Source organism: Choloepus didactylus, chromosome 24, assembly GCF_015220235.1.
Source record: "Choloepus didactylus isolate mChoDid1 chromosome 24, mChoDid1.pri, whole genome shotgun sequence".
Lineage (NCBI taxonomy): Eukaryota > Metazoa > Chordata > Mammalia > Pilosa > Megalonychidae > Choloepus > Choloepus didactylus.
This window is the reverse complement of record NC_051330.1, coordinates 8,482,600-8,496,173: the sequence shown is the minus strand read 5'-3', so window position 1 is coordinate 8,496,173 and position 13,574 is coordinate 8,482,600. Positions and strand designations below refer to the sequence as shown.

General features: G+C 39.3%; 1 protein-coding gene across 6 annotated transcripts in view; it reads left to right on the top strand.

Annotated features, from left to right (window-relative positions):
• The window catches only part of KIF25 (kinesin family member 25), a 97,307-nt gene that overhangs the window by 57,406 nt on the left and 26,327 nt on the right, over window positions 1–13,574 (top strand). For 5 of the 6 annotated variants that reach the window (XR_005214081.1, XM_037817462.1, XM_037817465.1 and 2 more), the window contains one exon: window positions 3,828–3,895. The exons of the other annotated variant lie outside the window; for it this stretch is intronic. Coding sequence is in view for 4 of the 5 variants with exons in the window: in XM_037817462.1 (XP_037673390.1) it covers window positions 3,828–3,895 (68 nt within the window). In the remaining variant the exon portion in view is untranslated. The remainder of the gene's footprint in view (window positions 1–3,827; window positions 3,896–13,574) is intronic. 6 annotated transcript variants of the gene reach the window in all.

Sequence of the window (13,574 nt, the reverse complement as noted above, 5' to 3'; positions counted from 1 at the left end):
AAATGTTCAAAAATTAATTTTGGTGATGAATGTACACACACCTATATAATGATACTGTGAACAATTGAATGTACGCTTTGTATGACTGCATGATATGTGAATAAATCGGAATAAAATTGAATTTAAAAAAAAAACAAATGACCAGTGAAGGCTTTTTAAAAAAATACCATTGTGAACTCATGGTTTTATGCATATTAATGAGCATTCATCCATTGCAATATTATCTTTATTGAAGCTCAAATTGTTCCATCTTTGACCAGCCTCGGTTCCCAAATTTGTTCGCTGCACTTGCCAGTGAGTTCTTGCTGGTCATTTCAGGTTACTCCTGATCTCGGGTCCATCGGACACTTCCATCTGCTTCTTCCCACACTGGTCCTGACACAATGCCTGTCTTCTGGCTGATGGTGGTTCGTTCCCACTTGCTTGTACTTTGCAGTTCATAGGGTTATCTTGTCACCTAAGTTAATAGTAAGTTTTGTCCATGGCTTTTTGGTTTTGATCTCTAGTTGCTCTGTCAATTTTTTTTTTAATGCGGAGATTTAGGATGATTCAAAATCTATGCTTGCATATTTATTTTAGCAACAGAATGAGGTCGTTGTGATCTGTCACCCAATATGGAAACTAGAACAGTAATTTTAACTTACTTCCATCCATGTGGCCTGCAGTCCCATCCTGCCTCCCCCTTCCAAGCTAATCACTATCTTGATTTTGTGTTGATGGCTTCTTTGCATCATATATATATATAGAGAGAGAGATACGTTAATATTTCTAAATTGTGTATATTTATATGTGTATAATTTTTCATTTCTTTATGAATTCCTAAAACATTACTAGTTAGTTTTAGTTGTTGAGAGGCTGCCTCCTGCAAATGGAGAACTGAACGCACTCTGATAATTTGCTGTGAAATCACAGGGTACTTTTTCTCCCCTGGCTTCCACACTCCCCACCAGAAAGTGGTGACTGACTTTTCCCTGGTAGGAGAACACTGGGATACCTGTTGGTCATGATGGATGTGGTTTCTGTGGCTTAGGAAGAACATTCAGACCAGCTTGGAGAAGGCCTAGTGTGATGGAAAGAACATTGGAATGAGAATCAGAAAACCTGAGTTTTCATTCTGAATATAGTTCATTTACCTCCTCTGTGTCTCATAGTTTTATCAATTAAATATGGGAGTTAAGTAAAAATTTACTTTTAGCTTTAAAATTTGATGACTGAATTGATGGCAAGGAATTTTATGCACAGAATGTTTTTAAAGCTATTGTAGGAACTTGGAATTAAATAAGGTAATACATGATAAAGCAGCTAAATGTAAAGAAAGTAACGTTAATTGATTGTCTACTCTGAGACAGGCATTTTTCAAATCTTATTTCATTTGAACCTTAGAACTCCATGAGGTAGGTGTTATAATCTCCATTTTGCAGATGAATCTTAATTGTCTATATTTACTACTACGCATGGCTCAGGTACCTGTTCATGGAAAACACTGATCTTGGCAATTCCCATGCTGAAATTATGGGTACCAGAGAGGTTAAGAGCCTGAAGATCTCGATAAAAGCAAATAATTTAAAAGGCAGGGGGAAATGAGTGTCATTTGTTAGAAGAAAGGATGTTTAGTATTATGAATGAGCAGGTATTTGTTTTTATAGGCAGAAAAGAGAATTTAAGCTGTGCTTTTAAAAATTAAACTCTGCTCTTAGAATCATTTCAGATGTTGTTTGAAACTATTTGCAAAGATCACGCTGTAGGGTGAATTTCCAAATAGCCATTGGGATCTTTTGGACTCAAGCTTGTTTTTATAGCTTTTTATGTTCTTCATATTGTGTCCCTTGAGCTTTTGGGTGAAACATTGTAAACCTTAGTATTTTTTTCCCTTTGTTTTTCTTTATGGTTAAAACTAAGAAATTTGATGACAACAATAAAACACTTTGGGGTTTGTATTCCTTTGTAATTCATACCGTGCTGCTAGCATTACATTTTGGCATAATATTAAAGGAATACTACCATAATCAGGCAACAGAAAACTGAAAATATGCCACAGGGGAACCTGGGACAGTGGGTAGATTCCAGATCTAGGAGCCAGGAATTTGGGGTTCTGTTCCTTCAACTGTATCAGTACATTATTGTGGGTTAGTGTCTGAGTTTTTATTTCATCTTATTTCAGAGTATTGGGAAAAGAATTTCAGAGCTTTTTCTGTCATAGGGAATATTAGCTTATTGTGTAGGAATATACAGCTCCTGGTACACAATAAATGCTCAACAGTGAAATGAAACCTCAATTAATGACTCCTCTAAGAATAAAGCTGCTTTCTTGAAAGCCATGTTAAATCAGAGACACAAAGACACACAAATCTATACCTATTAGCCAAATAAGGGAATCTTGCCAGTTGCAGCTCTGTGATATGATTAAATACCCTATTGTGGTGGTTTGGAGCTATGTATCCTAGAAAAACATGTTCTTAAATTTGATCCTCTCCTGTGGATGTGAACCCAGTGTAAGTGGGAACTTTGCTGAGGATACTTCAGGTAAGGCGTGGCCCCACTCAATCAGGATGGGTCTTAATCCTTTCAGCAGAGTCCTTTATAAGCAGAATGAAATTCAGACAGAGAGAGATAAAGCCACCAGAAGTAAGAAGCTGAAGGTTAGCAGAACCTGGAAGGGAAGGCAGAGGTCACCATGGGCATTGCTGTGTGACAGGAACCAGAGACCAAGGATCACCAGCAGCCAGCCCCACGTGCCAGTCTTGGGGAAGAAAACGTTGTGTTGATGATGCCTTGGTTCGGATTTCTCCTAGCCTCAAAAGCATGAGCTAATAAATTCCTCGTTTGAACTGACCCGTTGCATGGTGTTTGCTCCAGCAGCCAGAAAACTAAGACATCTCTTTTCACTGATTCTACTCATTCAGTGCTAATGTCACTGTAGACTGGTTTCCATCACCATTGGTTCTATGGAAACTTTTCATTATGGTAACAGATGACCTCCTGTTTTGCCAAATCCAATAATTAATTTGAAATAAGGACTTAAACGACCTCTCAGCAACACTTGACCTTTTAGATCACTTGCTCACGCTTTTAAATTTCTTTCTTTGGTTTCAGTGACTTCATCCACTCACTTCTTATCTCTCGCTCTCTCTTTCTCATTCTTGCTCCCTCTTGTTCTTGCCCTCACTTACCGCGTATATGAATACACACTCATTGCGAAAGTGTGAAAGCATATGTAAGTTTACAGGCTAAGACATTTATATTTTTGTTTAACATCTGTGGGATCATGCTATATATGCTGTTTTTTTTTTAAATTTGTTTTATATCTTGGCTATTTTAGTATCTTGCCTTTAAGATGGGCCCCAACCATCCCTGTCTCCTGTTATTCACACCCTTCTTTTGTCCCCTCCTAGGTTGGTCACTAACCAATAGAATGGGGCAGAAGTGATGATTTGTCACTTCTGAGATGAGGTTATAAAAGGCTTCATTCGGACTGGCTCTTTCTCTGTCTCTCGTGGGTCAGTTCACTTGAGGGGGAGTCCGGTTGCCATGTTTTGAGGACACTTTGGTAGCCTATGGAGAAGAAACTGAGTTTTTCACCCAGCCTGCAGCAGGGAACAAGGCCTGTCAACAACTACACGAGTGAGCTTGGAAGCATCTTCTTCAGCCCCATTAGTGCTTCAGATGGCTGGAGATGAATGGGCATGGCTACAGTCCAACAAAACTTTTTACAAAAATAGGTGACCGGCTGAATTTGGCCCATTAGTCATACTTTGCCAACTTCTTCTCAATATCATTAATGTAGTCCTAGCAGAGTCTTACCATTTTGTTTTATTCTTTTCTACTAGGAAACAGTCCTGGTGAAATGTAATCGTCCTGGTCACCCTTTGATTAATAAGACGTATAATTTTGAAAGGTAGGTGCTTTTCAAGATGACGCGTAAAGCAATGTTATACATGAAAAGTATAAATTTTGCATTAGGATTTGAGTAATAACGTGCAATTTATCCTATCATTTTGACTAATGAACTTACATTTGGCCATTGATATTTGGGTTATTTGCAGGTCCATTCTCTTTAAATAATAGATGTTACTGAAAAGTTATTTAGCTCAGTTTTCATAAATCACATGTTTGGAATTCATCATATTTCTGGCTAAATAAAGGAATCCCATAGTGAATACTTTAATAAAATGATTACCTAAAATGATAATCTTTTAGGTAAATCCACATTTTGTATGTCCAGTCTATTAATAGCAACTTATTATTATGATGATAGCAGTTAATAATGAGACTATATGTATGAGAGGCCTTCCTGGGCCCTTAGTCCTGCTATATTCCAGAGTGTTAAGTGGGAGTGCCCTGGGAAGCTATAGGAAGTGGGGGGGAACTTGGAACACCCCAGATCATCTCCCCCCCACTCCAGGGACAGTGGAGGGGGATCTGGCCAGAAAGGCTTTGCCTCCTTCTGCTTTTCAGGTTTCAGTACCTAAGAATTCTCTTCCTAACCTGCTGCAGCTTTCCTTTTGGGTTCACATCTATGACCACCAGCCACAGAAAACCTGCTTCCCCATTTCATACGTGCAGTGTCAAGAGGTATACAGCAGATTGAAACCAAAATGAAAAGTCACGCTGTCCTCCCAGTACTAGCAACTCTAAAATTTTAAAATTTTTCATTGCCTTTGAAGACTAAATTAGGCCCAATTCCTTATGATACTTAGGGCCTTCCAGAATCTAAAGGCAGTTTCTATCCCACTTCTTACGTAACTCTCCTCTATAGCCACATTGGATTTTCCCACACACGTTTCTCTTACCTGCCTTTGTGCCTTTGCTGGGGCCTTCCCTCCGTCCAGAACACTTCCCTGATCCCTCGGTCCCTGTCTTTTTATTAGGATTTCAGTAATAAAGTGTGCAATTTATCCTGTCGTTTTGACTAATGAACTTACATTTGGCCGTTGATATTTGGGTTGTTTACAGGCCATACCCCAGTTAACAGGCCACTTCCTTTCATGAATTCTTTTCTGGCAGCCATCGCCTTAAAAGTGATTCGTCCCTCTGAACTTTGCCTTTCCTTGCATAGCCACTCAAAACATAGTTGTTGAATAAATACAATTATTAATTAATTAATGATTAGACAGGTAAGACATAACTCTGGTTTCATCATGGCCCCGTTCTGTTTCTCTCATTTTTATATGAACATCTTTTCTCTCTCTCTCTCTCTCTCTCTCTCTCTTTCTCTCTCTCTCTCTCTCTATCTCTATCTCTGTAACTATTGGGTTGTGTTTGGTTACTCAGCCAAGTAAAAACAGTCTCCATACCCTTCATTTTCAGTAGGTATATACTGTCCCTAAATAATTATCTTCAAATGTGCTTGCATTGCTTGTGAGAATGTCAACCTATATTTTGTCCTTATAGATATGTCCAAACGATAGTGTTGTATTGTCCATTTAGCCTGGTTTAAAGCCTCTTTTCAGAAGTAGGTGTCTGAGTCTGTACCACACTGTCATTAATTCTTCAATGGCAAATAGAACCCCATCAGTGATGGACAGAACGCAACCTCTCCGTGGGAGAACTTTCACCATTCATAGTGTGGACTCTTCTCTCTGCATGGAGGACCATGTTGCTTTGATGTTTCTAGCCATACTTTCTTCATTCCCTAGCACCTAGTACTAGGTTGGCACATAGTATTTTGGCAGTAAATATTTGTTGAGGAGTTAAAATGAGTGGCTAACTATGGATGGTTAGCTGTAAGATATGTTCCTCTTTATGATAGTGTCAAATGCTTCTTCAATCTTCTCCCAGTGTTTCATTACTTCAACTTTAGGACTATTGGTACAGATCATGGCAATGACTAACCATGTTACCGCCTTCTGGCAGTGCTGCAGTGAGCCCTTTCTCAGAGTAATCAGTTCTCACCCAGTTAGCTGGGAGCCCTGCAGGGTGGACACCAAGTCTTCCATCTCTGGATTGCCAGTACTTAGTACTTGGTAAGCATCAAATCAGTATTTGTGTGGTTGACTTGATTTGAATTTAACAGAGTCTGTAAACATATTTCTGTGAAATAGGTGGAGACATAGTGATAGGAAAATGTAATCTAGGTGCACTGGAATCTCCTATGTAAAGGAGATGTGAGTGGATGGCAGGTAGATGTGAGCTGGCAGCATGCTTGGAGAAGCTCTTCCAGAGTCTGAAGAAGATAAATCAGGCTCTTATTCTTTTTGAACCTTACTTTATACTTAGTCTGGAAGAGGAGTTTACCTTCATTTGTGGCTGTTGACTGACACCACCGATGTCCTGTCAATTCCTCAAAATTCTCACAAGTCCAAACCAAATGGGGATTTCCATAGCTTTCCACCAGTCTAATTTTGCAAACTTGCAGGTGGTTCTAGAAATTACACAGCCATGCTCAAGGAAAAGCCCGGGCACTTGGAGGCAGTGGAGTACAGTGGTGGGAGACAGGCTTTGGCATTAGGGTGCCTGGGTCCAAATGTAGGCTGTGCCCTGGGCCCATTGCTAAGTATCTGTAAACCTCCATTTCTTCACCTTAAAAAAAAAGGAAAATAATAATAATAGCTAGTCACAGAAGTTTGTTGTGAGAATTGAAGTAGAAAAAGCATGTAAGGCTTTCAGCATGGCAGTGAGCGCGTAATTATTACTCACAATTTTACATCATTATTATCATCATCATCACTGACTTGTGGACCAAACTGCAATAGACATGCGTTCTAGAGAATTAGGTGCAAGAACAGGTTTCAAAATGTTGTTCTTTCATCCCCATGAAGAATTCTTAATTATTAGCACAAGTATTTATTCACCTGAGATGAATATGGCAGCTATTTTCAAGAATTTATGAATATTAAGGTTACATATTCTTGGTCATTACTTCATTCTTGCTTATTATTTTAACTGAGAAGTAGGAATTAAATATAAATTCATATTTCCTAGCTGCCAGCTGAGATAAAAAAGACTTGAAAATTTTTTTCATAGGATTCTTTTTTTTCCAAATAAAAGTTCCCCATGCTGAGAAATGGAGCACTTTGAGAAGGGCATCAAGTGCCTCCTTGAAAATACATCTTGATGAAATGTAAATGATGATGTAAATGAATCAGACTCAGTGGATTAATCAAATCATTAACATACCAATCACTAAAAGTGGATCTGATGAAAAAGAAAATCAAATGGCGCTGCTCTGCACATAGAAATTCAGATGTCACACACTGACTTAGATCTCTTCTGAAACAAAACAAGATACAAATATATAAACATAAATTAATAATAAAATAATAATGATCTAGTCCATCATATTAATTTCAGATTTTAAAACAAAGAAAAAATTATTTAGGAGAAGCTACTTCTGTTTCGTGTACTCGGTCTGAGCACAGCTGGAACGTTCCGTGTTGCTAATACAGGGTCGCAATTGCAGTTCCTGGAATCCTCACTTCTTTTCCAGTTGCTTTCTTAGCCTCGTGAAAATGACGTCTGAGAGGAACCAAGTCTCTTCTAAAAGCACACATAGAATTCATCTTCAATCTGCAGGAGATAACAATCAAAGAATGCACTGCCTTTACCTTTTCATCAGTTGAAAATGAATGTGTACAAAGTACAAATCTGAACAGACAAAGGGGTTAGTTAATTAAAAAGACATCAAGTGCATAGCAGTGTAGCTTACCGGGGTGACAGTGTGAATGTGAAAACCTTGTGGATCGCACTCCCTTTATCCAGTGTATGGATGGATGATTGGAAAAATGGGGACAAAAACTAAATGAAAAATTGGGTGGGATGGGGGGATGATTTAAGTGTTCTTTTTTACTTGTATTTTTTATTCTTATTCTGATTCTTTCTGGTGTAAGGAAAATGTTGAAAAATAAATTGGGGTGATGAATGCATAACTATGTGATGGTACTGTGAACAGTTGATTGTACACCATGGATGAATGTATGGTATGTGAATATATCTCAGTAAAACTGAATTTAATTAAAAAAAAAAAAAAAAAAGACATCAAAAGCAAGAGGAGACTCTCCATGCAGTGCAGGGTGACCCAGGAACGGGCTCTGTGAAAAGACAGCGTATCCTGAGGTGTAAGGAGGGAGAGAATGAGCAAAAGAGAGAGCCTTTCCACTGAGAGGGGAGCACTTCACCAGGGCACGTGCTCCCGCATTGGGGATTAGAAAAGAATCCTGCACTCCGTCGTGTGCAGGGGGGGAAAGCAGCTGCGAAATCCTGCCTGCCTCGTGCAGGGCATGGGGTGGGGGTGTGTGTGGGGGGGGTAAGGGAGATGTGCCTTCCCTCTGATGACACTCAGTTTGCTGAAGGATCAGCCTGTCTGCAAAGCTGTATTGGTGGGAGCTCACTGCGAAGGTTGGCTCATCAGCAAGTGTCCAGTTAACTTTTATCCTATCTCTGTGACCCCCTCCCCTGGCAGCCTCCCCTCTTTAGTCTCATTCTATTGCTTCATTACCCTGAGAAGGAATCCCATTCTCTCCATTTCTGAGCCTCTTGCTGTCCCCTGTCGCAACCCTCATCAGAAAATATCCGTACCAGCTCCTGGGCATATGAAACCATAAAGATGACAGGTATGAACTCAGATGCCTGCACCAGCAGGTAAGCAGAGGGTGTTGGTGGGAGAGTGGGGGGCCCTGTACGGGACCCGTGCATGGGTGCTCTGCTGCCACAGTGAAGGGGGAGCTGTGCTGGAGCTCAGTGCTTCCCCAGGGAGAGTCCGTGGAGCGGCTTCTGTCAGTGGAATGGCTCCCAGCTTGGAACTCTTGCCAGGTCTGATAAAGAACCTGATAAAGGCAGTGGAATTAAGGATTTTTGTTTTGTTTTGTTTTGTTTTGTTTTTTATTAGAGAAGTTGTAGGTTTACAGAACAGTGACTTATAAAATACAGGGTTCCCATATGTCACTCTATTATTAACACCTTGTATGGGTGTGGTATACATTTGTTACAACTGAAAGCACGTTTATGTAATTGTACTATTAACTGTAGTCCATGGTTTAACTTAGAGTTCACTTTGCTGTGCAGTTCCATGGATTGCTTTTTACAATTTTATTCTAGTAACTTCCTCTTTTAACCACATTCAAATATATAATTCAGTATTGCTAATTGTGTTCACAATGTAGTGCCACTGTCACCAGCATCCATTACCAAATAGAAACTCTACATTTAATCCTTAAGTCTCTATCCCCTACCTCCACCCTGGCCCCTGGTAACCTGTATTCTAGATTCTGACTCTATGAATTGGCTTTTTCTAATTATTTCATATCAGTGAGATCATACATTTGTCCTTTTGTGTCTGGCTTATTTCCCTCAACATAATGCCTTCAGGGTTCATCCCTGTTGTCACATGTATCAGAACTCCATTCCTTTATATGGCTGAATAATATTCCATTGTGTGTATGTGCCACATTTTGCTTATCCATTCATCAGTTAATGGGCACTTGAGTTACTTCCATCTTTTGACACCTGTGAATAACACCGCTATGAACACTGGTGTCCAGTATCTGATCGAGTCCCTGCTTTCAGTTCTTTTGGGTATATACCCAGAAATGGGATGGCCAGGTCATAGGGAGATTCCATACTTAACTTTCTGAGGAACTGCCAAACTGTCTTCCATGGCGGCTGCACCATTTTATATTCCCATCGGCAGTGAATGACTGTTCCTATTTCTCTCTCCAACACTCATAGTTGTCAATTTTCTTAATAGCAGTTATTCTTGTTGGTGTGAAATGGTATCTCATTGTGGTTTTGGTTTACATTTCCCTAATGGTTAATGCTGTTGAGCATCTTCTCATGTTCATATTGGCCATTTGTAGCTCTGCTTTGGGAAAATGTCTGTTCAAGTCTTTTGGCCATTTTTAAAATTGGGTTGTTTGCCTTTTTGTTGTTGAGCTGAAGGATTTCCTGATGAACTCTGGATATTAAACCCTAATTGGGTATATGGTTTCTAAATATTTTCTCCCCTTTTGCAGGTTGTCATTTTGCTTTCATGATAAAGTCCTTTGAGGAATAACTATTTTTTATTTTAATGAGGTCCCATTTATCTGTTTTTCCTTTTGTTGCTTGTGCTTTGAGTGTAGAAAGCATTGCCTAACACGAGGTCCTGAAGTTGCTTCCTACATTTTCTTTTAGGAGTTTGATAGATAGTTCTGCCTCTTCTATTTAAGTCTTTGATCCACTTTGAATTGGTTTTTGTATAAAGTTTGAGGTAGGAGTCCTTTTTCTGTCTTTTGCAAATGGATATCCAGCTTTCTCAGCACCATTTGTTAAAGAAACTATTCTTTCCTAATTGAGTGGTCTTTGCCCCCTTGTCAAAAATCAGTTGGCCATAAATGTGAGGGTTGATTTCTGAGCTTTAAGTTGGATTCCATTGGTCTCAATATCTGTCCTTGAGCCAGTACAATGCTGTTTTGATTACTGTGACTTTGTTGTTAAGTTTTAAGTTTGGAAAGTGTGAGTCCTCTGACATCATTCTTCTTTATCAAGATGGCTTTGGTGGCTCAGGGCCCCTTCCCCTTCCATGTAAATTTGTTGATTGGCTTTTCCATTTCTGCAAAAAGAGTTGTTAGAATTTTGATTGGGATTGCATTGAATCTGTAAATCACTTTGGGTTAAATTGAGTTTTCACAGTATTTGTTTTCCAATCCATGAACACAGAATGTCCTTCCATTTATTTAGATCTTCTTTGATTTCTTTTAGCAATGTTTTGTAGTTTTCTGTGCACAATTCCTTTACACTGTTGGTTGGATTTATTCCTAGATATTCAATTCTTTTAGTTTCTATTAGAAATGGAATTTTTTTCTTGATTTCTTCTTCCAGTTGTTCATGCTTGTGCATAGAAACACTGTTGATTTTGGGGTGTTGATCTTGTGCTCTGTCACTTTGCTGAATTCATTTATTAGCTCTAGGATCTTTGTTGTGGGTTTTTCAGCATGTTCGTATATAGAATCCTGTCGTCTGCAAATAGGGAAAGTTTTACTTCTTTTCCACTTTGGATGCCTTTTATTATTAAAGGAATTTTCAGGATGGAACAGAATTCATTAAGGAAGGACTCAAGACAGATTTTAAGCAGAGGCTCTAGATCTAGAAGTTGAGGAAGGAAAAATCATCAGAGAACAAGAATAATATATGTCTAAGTTGAGAGGAATTACATTGATTAAATGCCTGGAGTTGAATATCAGACATTTCTTCATCACAATGACATCTTTTGGTTTCTCTTTCTTCTTCAGACAAAGACAACTGTTCCAACCTCTGTTTCCCTGTACCACTTCATTCGTATCTTGTAGTAGTGTTTAACATATTGTATGATAATTTATCTGTTTATGTGCTTGTCTTCTAAACTAGAATATGAACCTGCAGAACCAGGGATAATATGTCACCTTTCAATCCTGATAAGTGACTGCAAACACATTAAATCCTTGATGGATGGTTGATCAAATGCCGTCAGCTTGAGTTGGTGAAGGAGATGGTGTAAAAAGCTACTTACTTCCTACTCTACTCCTCCAACCCTAGAACTTTGACTCTCATGTTATATACCCATGATTTGACTTGGGAAAGAACAAATAGCAGTAATTTAAGGAAAGCTTGTGGTCCATAGGTAAAGAAATGAACAGAATGTTTTGAGCAAATGTACCATTTGGTTAAACTGCCCAAGGATTTGATGATTGTCTTCCGGTGCTCAGCACAGTGCTACAAGAACAGAATCAGGAGGGGTTTGGATTAGGAATAGTAAACTTTCAAATACAGACACTCCCCCTGCCCCAAGTTGCTTCTGAACAGGCTGTAAATATCAGTTCTAGATATAAAACAAATAGAGAGAGACCCGTAGAGCATATGGCTGAGTGCTGAGTTCTGAAGTATAAACCACGTGATAGAAATTCAGAAAGAAAATTAATATGCATAAGAGTATCATGGAGTTACTGGGGTATAAGCCAGGCAGGATTTATATGTGCATAGCACCTTAGACTTTAAAAGTACTTTTATGCAAATTATGTTACTTGATCTTCACAATCATTGATTTTACAATGAAGAAATTATGGCTTAGGCAAGTTAAACCACATATGTTTAGCTAGCAAGTGGTGAGTTCAAGAATAAAGTCCAGACCTTCACATTATCCCTGGCTGCTGCTTCCATAAAATGAGAAGAGGAAGAAAGGGCGTCGTCGGTGGGAAAAGTTACCTTGTAATCATTCGGGCCTTGTTTTGAGAAATTGGGAGGTGGAATATTAGCCCTGATAGCTGAGGCCTCTGTGTTTCTCCCTGAGATCGCATAGGCTCGATGTGAATAGGGAAAGGATATTGAGAGACCGAAAAGGAAGATGTTAACAGTGGTGTTTGGGCTGCCCCCACAAAGCAATGAAAGAATTTGTGTATCTCATTGCATATCTAGGAAAGGAGGAAGAGTTTACATTTAAATCTCTGTAAGAATTTATTTGGGGTAATATTGTTTCAGTGTTCAGGATCATCTCGTTTTTATAAACATTAGAGCATATGGTTCTTATGAAATCAGGACATTGTTTATTTTTATAACAGCTTTTTATGGAACTAATGTCAAAATATTTTATTTGAGTTCTGAGAGAAAATTCCAACTTTCAGCACTCGACTCTTTTTTCAAATAAATCTGTATCAGTAGATCAGGGGGAAAGCACAACACTTACTATTCAGGAAAAAATATTAGTGGAACCAGGGTCAGAAGAAAGTCGTCTCCTAAGTAGAATAAAGACTATTACTTTTTTAAAAACTTAAAAGTAACAGCCATTAACTGGAAATGCAGATGGAAAAAAGTACTTACTCTCTGAGTATCCTCTGTCAGGAAGCTGAAGGACTCATGACTCTTCTTCTATAATGTGTATTTACGTTGGGATGTGCCTACCAACACCTGGGTCCTAATTCTATATTTATCACTCAATTGCAAGAATCTACTGAGCGCTTCGCATGTGCAAGAACCCCTATTAGATACTAGCATTGCCAGTAAGGAGAAGACAGTGTTTCTGTCACTGAGAAATGGAAGTTGAGGGGAGAAGCACACACGAGGGTACATAATGTGGCAAGTCCGAGGTAAGGAGACCCCAAGTGCTGCAGGGAGAGGGCTGGGGGGGTGGGGTCCTTGAGCCGAGCGTGACTGTCCAGGAGGAGTCACCTGGGTGGGAAGAGAAGGGACACCGCACAGGGGGGAAAGGGAAGGAGGCCCGCAGCGTGGCTGTGTGTGCGGTAGAGGGTGGCGTTGTCCCTGCTCTCCCACGGCCGGCTGAGAGCGCTGCTTTCTCCGCAGCTTTGCCAGTGGGAACCTGTTACCAGACTTTTAGGTTTTTGCCACCCCGTTGGTGAGAAATGGTATCTCTATGCAATTTCTTTTAGGGGTGAGGTTGAACATCTTCTCATGAGGTTAACAGTCTGCATTTCTTTTTTCTGTAAATTGTCTCTAGCCTTTTTTCTCTATGAACACTGGTCTTTTTCTTCTCTATTCATAGAAGTGCTATATGTGTTAGGGATATCACATTTAAGTCTGTGTTTTAAATTGCAAGTATTTTCCCAGGTTATCACTTGTCATTTTTTCTTTGCTTATGATGTCTTTTAGCCATGCCAAATAAGTTTTTTCTT